This window comes from Juglans regia, chromosome 8, assembly GCF_001411555.2.
Source record: "Juglans regia cultivar Chandler chromosome 8, Walnut 2.0, whole genome shotgun sequence".
Lineage (NCBI taxonomy): Eukaryota > Viridiplantae > Streptophyta > Magnoliopsida > Fagales > Juglandaceae > Juglans > Juglans regia.
The window spans coordinates 28,426,556-28,441,271 of NC_049908.1; the positions used below are offsets into that span (position 1 = coordinate 28,426,556).

A 14,716-nucleotide genomic window follows, 5' to 3' on the forward strand; every position below is an offset into this window, starting at 1 on the left:
CATATCCACGCTGAGCACTCTCTGTCGGTCTCTCTCCATTTCTATTTCTCTCTCTTTCTCACACTAGGTCTGTGATTTTGCATGTCAGTTCCTATTTAGTGTAGGCATTCTATTTCTCCCTCTCTCCTTCTCCGTTTTTGCTCTTTGGTCGCTCCTCTTTCTCTTCTATCTCCTGTCCTGGTTTCTCTGATTTCACTCTCTCTCTCTCTGGGAGATCTTCGACAGTGGGGTTCATGGGTGTGATGGATCGGATGGAAAAGGTGGAGCTGTAGAGAGATATTTTACCTTCAATGCTTCCATTAGGAGAAAAAAAGAGACAGATTAGAACTTCAATGTTTCGCTCCTCGTCTTTCATTTTTGATGTAATTTCTTTTGAAAATTTCGTATGAATATAAGAGACACATGATTGGTTATGATTCAGGAATCATTATCTGAGGATATGGATATGATGAGGGAGAACAAGAAGTGCTGTCTCGATTGCAAGACTACAAAGACCCCATTGTGGAGAGGTGGGCCTGCTGGGCCCAAGGTGGTTTTCTCCTCATTTCATTTTCCTGGTTTTTTGTTTCATTTTTTTATTATTTTTTTACGTGTAGGTTTTTCAGTTCTTTTGACGATTGATTTCTTCACCTGGATTTGTGATTTTGAGTAGCTGGGTTTCTCATTATTTATGTTTATACTTCTTTTTTAATCAAATCCCTAGCTCCCCATCCTCTTGTTGATCAAGTTATGTGACCATAATTTTTGGGTTGGTTGCTTTTCTTTGTTACAGTTTTTTTTTTTTTTGGGGATGAATTGGATACTTTTGTTTTTCGAATTACCACTACCCATTTGACTGAAAAGTGTGTATTTTTTTTTTTCAGTCATTGTGTAACGCCTGTGGGATCAGATACAGGAAAAGGAGGATTGCTATGGTGGGTTTGAGCGTCGGATCATACAGGAAAAGAGACAGGACACATGGTCATGGTACTTGTGCTGCCACCGCCACCGCCACAACCGCGACGTCTGCTATAACTGTTGGTAATGGAGGCAGAGACCTGAGCATGTCCTTGAAAACGAAGTTAATGGCATTGGGTAAGGATTGGTTGTTGCAAAGGTCACCATCAGTGATGAAGAAACAGAGGTGGCAGAGGAGGAGGAAGCTGAAGGAGGAGGAACAAGCAGCTGTGTCTTTGATGGCCCTATCCAGTGGCTCTGTTTTTGCTTAACGGAACAAGAGGAAAGGGAATAACATAAAAAGAAAAAAGACCCCTAACCAACCAACACATATAATACCTTTTGGTATCGTTTTAGCTTTTACTTTTTCCTTGGTTTTCTTTCAATATTCATGAAAGGAAAGAGAGGCCCCTTGTTCATCCTATTTGGGCTTTTAATATATATATATATATATATATATTTACACTATATATGAAAAAGAAGAGTGAAAGGGATAGTCAGGGAAAATACAGGGTGATGGTTGATGGAATGACATTCCTGCTTTTGTTACTATATGATGTACATAGACTCACGAGTAATGATATATTTTCTTTCTGTTTCGTATGTGCCGTTCATGCCTGTATGTAAAGACTTGGTATGCAAAACCGGAGGGGAGCGTCATTTCCTGGATCAAAGATGTTTGGAACCAACCATTTAGGAAACCCAATCTCCCTTGAATCGAACTAATCAGGAACCCACTTCAATCCAAAATAAATGGCTATTCACAACAACTCTCTTCATTTGCCAAATGCTTTTTAGTAATGAGAAGTGCTTTATCTGTAAAGTTAAATTTATTAATTGAGGTGATTTAATATGGGCGGAATTTAGATTATAAAGTTCATTTGTTCATTTTAGCATAAATATGAGTTAATGTAACACATTTTTGTTTTTTTCAGCGAAGAGCCGGTAGCCACATGTCTAGTGGTCCTGTCTCAAGTTTATTAAAATGCTCTAATTTATCGCGGAGGAATACCGTTGTTACAAACCAAATGTGTGGGAGTTTACAAATAAGAACTAAAAACTTCCCAAATACAAACCAACCAGCAAGAAACCAACCAAAAAAACAAATAAATGCCGATCTAAACAAGCCTATAAGAATAAAACCAATGAAACTAAACAGGCCGATAAAAAGGAATGCAATAAAATCTAAACAGATAAAACCAAAACCAACAAACCAATAAAAAACCATAAACATATATAAACAAACCTATAAACAATTAAAAACGAAACGAAGGAAGCCCCAAATAGTCAATTCGTACGATGCCTTTTAATCGCAAATAATTTAATGTAACACTTAGTAGGAGTGATAACTGCATGGTCCGGGGTGGGAGGTATTGGGAGGCGGGGGGAAAAAACCCCATCCGCCCCACCCCCCACCTAACACATTGTGTTTAAAAAAAAAATTTAGTTTAAAATTATCTTTTTAGACCCAAATTATAATATACTTAAAATAATAAATTAAAATTTATAAATATAAAAAGAACTTAAACTCATTAGAGTTAGATTTTGGATTGTCTTGACCTCCTAGGCCAACCAATGACTTGAATACAATTTTAAGTATTTAATAAATTGTATATATTTATATACAATATATTTATTTATATATATAAATAAAAAAATTATATATGTGGAGCGGGGGCGAGGGGCGGGGCCCTATTGCGGTCATCCCGCCCCTGCCCTCGCTAGGCCCTCTCCATGTGGGGCGAGGGACCCCGCCACAACATGGGCTGAGCATGGTCAGGCAGGACCCTGGTGCCCACCCTTAACACTTAGAGCATTAGCATTGGATTGACCATCCTACTATTTAAATTTTGCCTACTATATCACTTTTTCACTTTTAACTAATCATTCAAAACTTAAAATTTACATTGGATTAATCATCACACTCTCTATAATAATAAAATATTATTATTTTTTATTTTATATTTTTTTAAAATTAATTTTTAATTACTTGTTTATTTTATTTTCATAATCTTCAATAATCTCCAACAATCATATTCATATTCATTTTCACAATCCAACAATATATAATATAATAATCTCATATATATATATAGATGATAAAATCTCATATGTAAATAAAAATTTCATTCTATAATATAATAATCTCAAAAAATACTTTTAGACTTGCTATAGTTCTTTTCATATTTGAAAAAAATAATAAATTTACTATAGGTTATATTTTGGATGAAAATAATTTATCTAATTCAATATGGATCAAATATGAATGATATTTGTTAAATTTGAAGATGAAAAAGTTTTTGACTAATCCAATGCCAATACTCTTAGATTGTTGGTTCTTTTTATCGCAAATAAAATTTAATATAACACAAGTTACACTAATGGGTGAATTTATCTTAGAAAAATTCTTTTCATCAGTCACTATTCACCACCTCATACCTTAGGAAAAATACCTCTATACTCTATGAAAAATACTCACACATTTTATAAAAAGTTATAAGTGTGAAATGTGAGAGTAAATAGTAACGATGTATAGTAAATTCTGCTCTTTTTCAAGAAGTTATCTTCCCATTTCTCATTTGATGTGACTAGACACTTTTACTTGTTTGTTTACAAAATGATTTGGAGAGCGAATGATAGGAAAGCTCCACCAAACCTCAAGGCAACAATTCTCAAGGCAACTCGAGACTTTTTGGCTTTAGTTGGAATTACATCTCTTTTTGTTGTTCACTTCTTGACTCAACTAACATAGATTCAGACGAATTATTGACATATTGCTCTTTTTTTTCCCTTTATGTCTTGCACACCTATAAAATTCCATTGGCTGGATCAGATAATAGAGCCATGGTAGATGTGAAGTTGTTGTCTTTGATACTTCAGAGGTTGACTTTTGACGTAAAAATGCCTCTCTCTCTCTCTCTCTCTCTCAGAGATATGATGTCACTGACGCCAAGAAGAGGATGAATTTGGCCTGATATGATGTTTCTCTCATTCCAGGCCCTTTCTTTCCCTTCCTAGTTTTGCATTGACATGAAGCGATTTGGCTTTGTGTTGAAGGAATTTCAAAGAACACAGGAACGTCTAATACTATGTAATTCTCCATTGATCAAAAGCTCTATAACAGAGACTGAATACAGTGAGGAGTTTCCTCTTGCCTAATGCGTGTGCAATAAAATTGGCTTCTCTTGGAATGTGTCTGATTGACCAGTGTTCATGACATTGTAGCTTGATCCTGATGTCTGTTACTAGCATCCCAAAACAATTCAAATCTTCCATATGACCTTGAACAGCCATTACAACTTTCTTTGAATCTCCCTCTAGAATTATTTTCCTCAGTCGAAGCTCACTAACAAAAGGTTGATGCTTGGAGAGCTGCAAAGATTTCTGCTAGTAGAGGATCAAATATTGTTGGTTGAGAGAAAAAGAAAATAACACGATGGTAAGAAAAATGCTTTCGTTGAGAGTCGAACTCAAGACCTCCCGCTTACTAAACGGGTGCTCTAACCAACTGAGCTACGAAAGCAAGCTGCTCTGAAACTGGGAAAATATTCTAAGACCATTAGCATTGGTCTATGCATATGGAGAATCACCTCTTTTGCATATCCCATTTGACATTCAAGCAAAATTCCCGGCTTATTATTTTATTATTATTAATTTTTTGCTAAAATCAATTTTTTTATATATATTTTACAATTAACATCCACTACATACATTTGACATTAATAATATAAATACAATAATAAAAAATATAATTTTTTATATATTATATTAAAAATATAATAAAATGAAAAAAAATGTAATATATTATAATAATTAAATGAATGTGCAAGTGAAAGTTTGTTGTGTTATTGAAGGAGAGAGAAAATGAAAGGATTGTGAGAGAGTGGGAGGAGAGGAACAATGATTAAATTATGATTTGTAGAATGAATAGTAATTATCTAAATTTAGATAAGTACTGTTCATAGGTAGCTAAATATTTGAATATACATAAGCTAATGTGGAGGATTTTAGGGTCATATTATGCACATATGACTTTGCATATGCATATACATAGACTAATGCTAATGCCCTAATACACTGCGAATACTTCAAGCCATGAACTTGGTTTCCTCTTCTTTTTTTTTTTTTTTTTCCCTCCTCTCTTCGATATGATTTTGGTTAAAAAGTCACCCTTTAATTCAAGAAGAGTTGTAAAAAATTTGTGAATTATTGGAAGGATATTTTTTTTCTAGTCAATTTTCTCTTAAGCCACGTTTATTTTTACAGATGAGATGAGTTGAAATAAAAGTTAAAAGTTGAATAAAATATTGTTAGAATATATATTTTTAATATTATTTTTGTTTTGAGATTTGAAAAAATTAAATTATTTATTTTATTTTGTATAAGAATTTGAAAAGTTATAATGATTAAAAATAAGATGAAATGAGTTTGTGATGGATTGTAAAAACAAACGAGGCCTAGAGAATCCTAGAACAGCATGCCAAACTCAAACGACTGGGTGAGGCGAGAGTCCTTCACCGACACTCCGGAGGGAAGGAATGATCTCCACTCCAATATATAGTAGCAAGGAAGGTAGCAACTGGCAGAGAATGATGCCATGGCCCATTGTGGCAAATTCACCGAATATGAAATTGATAAGTTGAGAAACTTCGAAGTCACAGCAAATTTCACTTATTTGGAATGGTTCATATATGGAGGCTGCACAGAAATAATTTCAAACTATAAATTGATGTATTCCACTTTATTGCATTAGAAAAAATCAATAGACACAGATGGAACAGCCTCAACTCCCAGCCAATAGAGCCAGCCACCAGGAGGAACCTAACCACCACTCTCCATGTATTCAAAATAATCAATAAGAGGTCCATTCGCCAACACCCTTTTCAAAGGAACAAAAATTTTTCAACAACAGCTCTATACATTTCCTGGGCAGATCCACTACAGAACCCAATCCATCCTACTCTACTTTTCCCTCCCCAAAAACCAGGAAAATGAAATGGAACAAATAAATAGGTAATCTCTATATCAGGTATACTGGGGCCGTTCAAAACCCAAATGACATCCTCACAGGTATACAGCATCACCATGTCTGAGCGTGTCATGAGTCTCAGGGGAGGGTCAGAATATGAATGAAAGCAAAATCTGGAGATAACAGTGCTCAAAGATCACAAAAATATCTCCTTTAGGATTAGCAGAACCAACATGATAAAGCACATGATTATGAGCACTGTAGCACACCTCACCATCCCTCCGTGTTTCTGCGTTCTCTCTGCCTGCAATCCCAATGCACCATCATGAATATAAAATTTTGGAGAGAGAGAGAGAGGCTTATAAGAAAATCCAGAATAAAGTGAAAGATGAGGAAGAAAGAGAGGACCTTCTGCAGCTGCTTTAGCCCCTCCTCGACAGTAGTTGCCACATTCTGAATGTTATAGTCTATTCTGTCAACAATGGTGCCCTGTTTCAAGAGAGAAGCTCAATTAGTACTCAAATATGCCGGAGTTGTAAGCTTTTTACAGATAAAACTCATAGAAGGCATCTTCCAACCTGATCTATCACAAGTACCGACAAATCCTTCATAATTTGAGCAAGCTCATTGACGGATTCCACAACCTACATTAGAATAGGCCCAAAAACATTTGAGTTTTAATTAAATAAGAAAGTAGCATCAGATTAGTGTGATTGTAGTGCACAAAGAGCTTTCACTTACCTGTTGGATCTCTCTCTCTCTTTCTGCTGTGAAAGCCTCACTTTTTTTGAGCTTGGCCATTTGATGCTCATTAAACACCTAACAGAGGAAGCATGTTATATTGATGTTCATCTAACATGTTAAGCTCAACTGACTACTACCACAATTTGATATGTTTGAATGGAAGAGAGACTTCCTTTATTTATTTATTTATTTTTTTTTTGGGGGGGGGGGGGGGGGTTCGGGCACAATGCATAGCAAACTTTAGAGAGTTATATTATAAACTCCATGAACAAATACATACCATGTTGTCCAAATCATCGTCTTCCATTTTAGATCTATTTCCATTTAGATTCATCTCTAAATCAACACCATCTTGACCCTGCACACAATAATAACGGATGGAGGAAATTTTTAGAATATATGCTTATAGGCTATATGGGATGAATAAAAAAAAAACTGGTTCTAGATTAAAAGAAAGGTGTCAGCATCAAGGCATTCGGTTTTACTTGGTTCATGAGAATGATATGACATAGCACACTTCCAAGTTCCAAAAGATAAGGCAATGAATTGAGTAACTTTTGAATCGCAAAGTTGCAATAATCTCAACATTTCTGCCCATTGAAAAGTAAAGAAGGAAAATTGGTTCTGACCTCCTTTTGCTGCCTGAGGCGCTTCAAATAAGTCGACTGTTTCTTGCGAAGCTCCATTGAAAGGTTCTGAAGGTCTGTGGCAAGAGAGCGCTGCGGTAGAAAACTGCAAATATCAGCACAGTTCACCAGAATAGCCAGGCCATTTGGGAGGATCAAAGCTGACATGTTTAGGTTTACACTGATTGCACAAGCCATATGCAACGTGCTGGTTTAGACTGGAGTCCAGAAAATGACCACCACATTTCAGGGATTAGCTTCTTTCCCACTACATGGGTGGACTACAAATAGTATTTAAAAGATGTCATATGTAGGATGCGGTTGTAGACTGGAGTCCAACTGACCACAGAAGTGCAGAGACTTCCTCCACCCCCCGCAGCGGGTGGACTCCAGGTAGAATTTAAAAGATGGCATTCTACCTCTCTTCACACCATGTCCAGGGAGGAAGAGGAAGAAAGAACAGATGCCCAAAACCCAGCAAATTCACTGCTCTAGGAAACAGCAGTATGGGTGACCAATGCATGCTTGCCCTAACAATTAAATCTTGCAGCATGAACAAGAGCTTTGGAAGAATTCAAAGTACTAGAGATCCTCAAGATTAAAAGAAAAGAAGTTCAAAATATTAAGGAATGTGAAACCTTTGAGGTAAACTGATCTTGAACCAAGGGAGGATGCGTGTGTGTGTGTGTGTGTGAGAGAGAGAGAGAGAGAGAGAGAGAGAGAGATGTTATTGATTTCTTATAACTAGTTCCCTAATATCATCTTGTTTACATGCCATCTAATTTGAAACTGAAACCTGGAGGTTATGAATTGATGTGCTTTGTAATCAATCAAGGCCCACTGTGTATTTGCAGCATAAGAAATATGACAATTGGAAACCCTCTTACACAAAAATAAAGATATTCAGACCATCAATATAATTGTGCAAGCAGTTTTAAGTAACACATTCCCCAGCAGGTCATACCTGTACGTTCTTTCTAACATTTGAATCCTCAGAAGGTCCAGCTGCCGAAAGCCTCTGTAGTTTCTTCTCTGATCTCTTAATCAATCCAGTGATCTCTTGTGAAAGAGACTCGATCAAACGTTGATCTTCTTTACCATCTCCAAATGAAGGCATCAAAGCCTTTGCATGAGCCTTGGCTAACTCAGCCATTCTAGTCCGTGCACGCTGGACATTTGTTGCTATTTCTTCAGAAACATCGACCCAAGCTGGAGGTAGACCCACAGTAAGTGCACCCTTACTGCAGAAAAAGAACAAAAAACATGATTTTACAGGCAAAAACTGATGCACAATCAAATTCGAAAAGAGGAAAGTGTAAAGCAGTAAACGCTTGTGAGAAAAATAAGGGGCCAAAACAAGAAAGAAAAGCTTAACAGGAACCTATAGTTGGCTCTACTAACACTATTCACACTACTTTATACAGCTTTTGGATCTCCCACAACATCCCTTGGTCTGCACCACTCTCCAGATAAGCAATCCAACGGCTTACTTCAACTATCATTGGTCCTTCATTTCACATAATCGCGCTCCAATTGCTGTATGAATCAGTGTACCTCTTCTGCTACAATATTGAGAGGTGAGACTAATGTACTTACAGCCACTACAAAACTACCAAAACCTTCCATAACCTTACCCAATGATGTCTCATCACAGAAATATATTGGACCAAAACCAAACATGGAAAAACTCAATACAGTGCCTTTTACATTACGGTCATCTTTATGGACCTGAAACCTTGGAACTCTCAGAACACATTCCAATTTATTTCCCTAATCATAATTGCGTTATTTTCTATTTCCCTCAAGAAAATGCCAGTGACACTCAAGATTATCAATCTTTGTCTAAACGCAGACTAATCTTACTGGCTTCAAGATTATCAATCTTGTTCTCAGTTTCAACTTTTTGCAACAAAAAAATAAAATCAACAAGGCTTATACTTCCAGAAAATTTCGAAGGATAGTCTATAATATCATAGAAATTCTAGTTACAAAATTAATTTTTCCCAGCTGAAACTTAGATCAGATTCTTTCAGATAAACTGATAACTCCTCCAAAGAAGGAAAAAAAAAATTTACTAATTTAAATTCCATCTCACGTACTTCAGATTCAGGTGAAAGCTCAGCTCAATTACACTAATGGGCTATCTTATTAGTCTCAGTTGACTAGGATCTTCGTTTTTTATAATTCCTAAAAAATGGGAAAAAGAGAAACGACAATGGAAAACTTTTATTTCTTTACTACACAATTTATTCTCAGCAACAAAGCAGAGGACAGAGAGAGAGAGAGAAAGAGACCTCGAATTACCCGGATCCTCAGTGCTAAGCGGAGCATAGGACCGATTCGGATTGATAAGAGAGGTGCTGACCAGCTCAATCACAGGACCGCCAGCGGAGGTCGTCGATGAAGAGGCCGGCGAAGAGCTCGCTGGAACCCTGACGCTCTTCAACGCATCCCTGTACCTTCTGAAAATAATAGTCCGGTTCCTTGAAGCCATTGGGAGCGCAGAAGTCAGATCCGAAAATCAAAGGCACGAATCTGAGGAAGCGAAAACGAACGGAGGTTTGGTCATGGCGGAGACCGAGAGGCGAGAAGAGGAGGAAAATTCAACAGAGAGGTGGGTGGTCACGTGAGCTGTGATCTTAAAAGGAAGAGGCAAGGGGTTGGTTAGTGGTTACACCGTTACAAGTAATATGATATAAATATGTATAAATTCCAACTCGATTTTATTAATAATTTTAAATTATAATTGTTTTTCATAACATTTTTAAAATGAATAAAATTAAATTAAATTTATTAAAAAAATAATATAATACAAATAACATAATTATTAAATTCTTCCTACATCACCATTAATATCCTCCTTTTAATATTCTTTTCAGGACAAAACGTAGTGGGTTTCGATTAGGCATCTAATTTATATAATATAATTACCAACTTTTATAAAAGAGAAAAAGGGAAATTAAAGATAGTGATAGGGTTACTACCAATTTACTATATATTTATATTTATTTTTTTATTATTTTTTTAAGTATTTTTTTTAAAATTCTTAATCATTAAAAAAAAATAAAAATTAAAAAAATAGAATACAAAAAGAGTAGTAAATGAATAGTAAAATAGTAGTAACCCTATCATTTTCCATACATAATACATGCATGCACTTAAAATAATATAAATGGTGGATTATGCACTTGTTCATCCAAATAATCATATGGGATTATGTAAACATTTATTTATTTTTCCTAATCTTTCTTTATATTTATCACATTTATACTTTTATTTATAAACATGAAAAAATTATAATATTATTAGAACATATTATTGTAATAAAATGAAAAATAGTAGTCATGTTAAGAAAATTTTCAAAACATTATATATAAAAGGATAAAAAGTATAAAAAAAAATACAAATGAGTTTTTTTCCATCTTTATTTCCTTTTAAATTTTTTATTGAGTTATTGATGTCATTTTGAAAAGAGAGAGAGAGAGAGAGGGGATCTGATCAGATAATTAGAGAGCATCCGGATGAGTAATGCTAGATATAAGTTCTAAATAGACAAGTCTTATACAAGTCTTTTGTAAAATAATAAGTCTCACTAATAAATAATAATTTTTTTTAACTTTTTTAATGTGAAGTCTATATTTTTACAAAGACTTGTATATGACTTATCTATTTAAAACTTGTACAAATCATTTCTCATGCCACTATATATATACTCAAGCACAGCTCTCATATGTGTAATGGGAGCAGTGTTGTTTTTGCCGTGTGTTTGGAGAGGGATTGGAGCCACTGGAAGTTGGGCTGGGATATGTACTTGTTGATGCATGCATGCATGGATTGTACGAACTTAAAATAATTTGGTCTGCATGCCCTTCGTGCCAATAAATCATTCGCGCGAATGCATTAGAATTATTATATTTATGAATGATAATAAGATAATTTGAGTAATTATGATATAAAATTATCATCTAATCTTATTTTATCTCATTCTATATTATTTTCAAATATAATTCAAATGTAAAATTTAAATATATATCTCATCCATGCATCTCATTAATGTTTTATGGAATTTTGAAAAATTTGAGAGAAAAAATTTGAATAAAAATATTATAAAGTTAAAATATTATTTGAATAAAGTTTTTTAATATTATTTTTGTTTGATGATTTGAAAAAGTTAAATTATTTTTTATTTTTTATTTAAAAGTATTTATATTTGAATGATATTTTGAGAAGGAGATTGGATGAGATTATATGAGATTTTTGGAATGAAAACTTTTTCCAAACAAACCCTAAAATATATTTATGAGCACTCAAAATAACAGATCAAATTTTGAACGTAAACCCAAAACCTAAATCCACTCTTATAAGTATCAACAAATTCATAGAAGTTTTTGATTTATAAAGTAGAAACATTTCAAATCTTAAGGAGCATAAACACAGATTGAATTAATTAAACAACAACGAATAAATTAAACATGCATTTCTCCCAAACATGTTTGGGTGGAAAACAAAGATGGACTCTAACATGTATTTCGATAAACAATCCACGTAACAATTGAAATCATACTAAACAAAGTGGTACCACTATTATAAGATTTGAGAGAGAATTTAATAATAAAAGAATCGCTAGAACACTTACCTCTGGTCATCGTTGATCAAGTATTCGAATGAATCGAATATTTTTGGATTGTCAACCCTCACAAATTTTTATATAGAGAGTATTGAGTAGGAGTTTTCACTTTTCAACCTATTTTTATTTTACATTAATGAAAAAAATATGACTAATAGAAAGTCATATAACTTTATTGTCCCTATTGCTCTCCTCGTTGACATTTGTTTGGTCGCCGCCATGGATTGAGCAGAATTCATTCAGATCAGAAATAAAATTCACGACTCTGAGGAAGCAAAAACGAACAGAGGCCGGCCGGTTGGATAATGGCAGAGAGAGAAAATGAATGAAAGCGAGAGAACGTGGAGAAGGAAAATTCAACAGAAGAGAGAGAGAGAGATCGGAGAGACTAGTGTAGGAAAGTGCGGTTGCTGTGCTGACGAATTAGCTGGGAGCTAAATAAGGCTGCTTAATTACTTCAGCCCCAGCAACAAGCAACAGCCTCCGGCGGCCCGGCCGCCATATAAAGTTTTCGATTATTAATATTATACTCTTAATTTATATTATTTGTTAAAAAGAAATAAAAATTTAAACATAAAAGAATAGAATTAATCTATAATTTTAGGTCTAATTTAGTTATGCAGTTAAGAGAAAATAAGATGTTTTGTTAAAAATTAAATAAAATATTATTATAATATAATTTTTATTTTAAAATTTTAAAAAATTAAATTATTTATTATATTTTATATAAAAATTTAAAAAAATTATAATGATAATATTATATAAAATGAGATGGTTTGATTTATACAATCAAATTAGTCAGATTTTAACTTTTCAATGCCATTTTATTTTTAATATATAATTTTTAAATTTTTTTAATATGATAATGCCACGTCTAGGAACAAAATGATGAGTGGTATAAATTAAGACGAGTAATATCAATAGTACTCTTTAAGCATACTTCTAAAATTATTATAAATTAATTAATTTTATATGTCTATTTTTCTCAGGCTTTAAATAAAAATTAATTTACTTGAATTTAACAAGTAGCGCTACGGTAGCAACAATTCTCGTCGTAAAAAAAAAGTTAAAAAGTTAAAAAGTTTCAAACATAAAAAACAAAAAAAATAATAGTTATAGTCGTAAGTGTTATATAATTATTTTAAAAAAAATAAATAAATATAGAATTCATATAAAAATTTTTATTTTTTAATTATTGATCTCTTTTTTTTTAAGTAACTGTACGATACTTAATCATTCTACGACGGTACGTAGAATTACTCAAAAAAACAAGTTATTTGCTTGTATGTTTTCTGCATGTCACCGGTTTCATTGGTCTGGCTGTGCTTGCTTTTGATCTAGCCCCCCTTTTTTTAAATTCTTGCATTGGTGCGGTTTATAGCTGATACTGGTCACGGCGGCAAAAGAAGAAAGCTCGATTACCAGAAGTATGGCCGCGGCCAACTAGAGCGAAGTAGAGAAGAGTCACGCGGTGCGTGCTCATATATTTCAAAAGCTAGCAAATTGAAGCTAGCTGAGGCTGAACAATTGGAAAGGATCAGTACTGGTCTTACTGATCATGACATGAGCATTCAACCGATCGACGGCCTGTTTGATCTATAAATGTTTGCTCGGACAGCCTAGCTTCAGGGAAGCAGCAACATGAAGAGGGTAAGCATGGCCTTCGTATGCAGTCATGGTGAGTTTGGGATTATTACTTCATGCATTTGGGGTGCGCATGCTAATGTTAGATGTTTGTAAACTGGAGTTCATTAGCTGTTTGTGGACACTACTTATTAACTTTCAACTGCTTTTTATAATGAAATAGGAACCATTAATGTCCGTTATTCGGCTGCATTAATCGAAGGACCGGGATAATGAGACGTTACGCTCTGCTTCTGGAAGGAAGGGCTGATGATGATTTTCATGCTCAACACTAGAATGAAAGTGTCATTTTTCCTAGTCAAGAACAGTGCTGCTTTACTAATACCAAGGAAAATATACTTAGTGTAATGGTGTAACCGATCCAATTCGATCAAATTTTATACATTTTTTTAGAATCGAATCGGTATATATCAATTTTAAAAATTTAAGATTTTTTTTTTTTATAGAAAAATAATTTCATTAATCAACTGAAAACATGATTACAGACAATTATCATGCCATACGACTTGAGAAATACAATCTGAACTTATGAGCTATCATATTTTCCTTTCGATATACATGTAAAAAGTTACAAGATTCAAAACAAGAAGACGGTTTTTTAATTCCATGGTATAACACACCCAGCATAGAGTTATTCGTACTGTCGTCCTGTAGAGCTTCAACATCTTTTGAAATTCCCACAAGTTTTGAAATACATAATTGCATACCTGGGAATATAGCCAAAAGTTCTATATGTAGCATCTGTATCTTCAACCTCACACTCAGATCTGCTTGCTGCCATTAGAACCTAATTTCCTGTACCAATTTGTCCGGTGGCAAGTAGGCCGCACGAAACAACAACCTCATACAAAAATGAGATTCTGGCGGAATCACTGTATACAAGAATATAGTGGGTTTGGAATAAGCATCTAATAATTTATATATATAATATCACCATCTTTTATAAAAGAAAATGGTGGAATATGAAGCGCGCATGCATGCACTTGAAAAAGCTGGAAAAATATTATGTATGCACTTGTTCACCCAAATAATCATTAATCAATTTCATCATGCCCTAGTCATAATAACTAAGGACATAACTTGTCTGCTCCCAGCTAGCTCACAATTAGTAGGAAAGTAGGTGAAATAGCACGTAGCTGGCCACCACTATATATTAGTATTAATATTTAA

General features: G+C 34.1%; 2 protein-coding genes and 1 non-coding gene across 4 annotated transcripts; 1 reads left to right on the plus strand and 2 right to left on the minus strand.

The window, feature by feature from the left end:
* On the plus strand, window positions 1-1,539 carry LOC109011314 (GATA transcription factor 15-like). 2 transcript variants are annotated; one of them, XM_035693627.1, is made up of 3 exons: window positions 1-334; window positions 422-529; window positions 864-1,539. In XM_035693627.1, the coding sequence occupies exons 2-3, from the start codon at window positions 440-442 to the stop codon at window positions 1,206-1,208; spliced, it is 435 nt and encodes a 144-aa protein (XP_035549520.1). In that variant the 5' UTR covers window positions 1-334; window positions 422-439; the 3' UTR covers window positions 1,209-1,539. The 2 variants fall into 2 exon arrangements, with proteins under 2 accessions (XP_035549520.1, XP_018848009.1); XM_018992464.2 differs by having other exon boundaries at window positions 2-260.
* Window positions 1,540-4,385: 2,846 nt separating this feature from the next.
* TRNAT-AGU lies at window positions 4,386-4,459 on the minus strand. Its single transcript has one exon. It is a non-coding gene; the product is annotated as a tRNA-Thr (tRNA).
* Window positions 4,460-5,753: 1,294 nt separating this feature from the next.
* Window positions 5,754-9,941, minus strand: LOC109011309 (syntaxin-41-like). Its single transcript, XM_018992457.2, has 8 exons — window positions 9,570-9,941; window positions 8,240-8,516; window positions 7,279-7,368; window positions 6,930-7,007; window positions 6,647-6,724; window positions 6,484-6,549; window positions 6,314-6,394; window positions 5,754-6,209 (listed from the first exon to the last, which is right to left on the minus strand). The coding sequence occupies exons 1-8, from the start codon at window positions 9,767-9,769 to the stop codon at window positions 6,102-6,104; spliced, it is 978 nt and encodes a 325-aa protein (XP_018848002.2). The 5' UTR covers window positions 9,770-9,941; the 3' UTR covers window positions 5,754-6,101.
* Window positions 9,942-14,716: the final 4,775 nt, after the last annotated feature.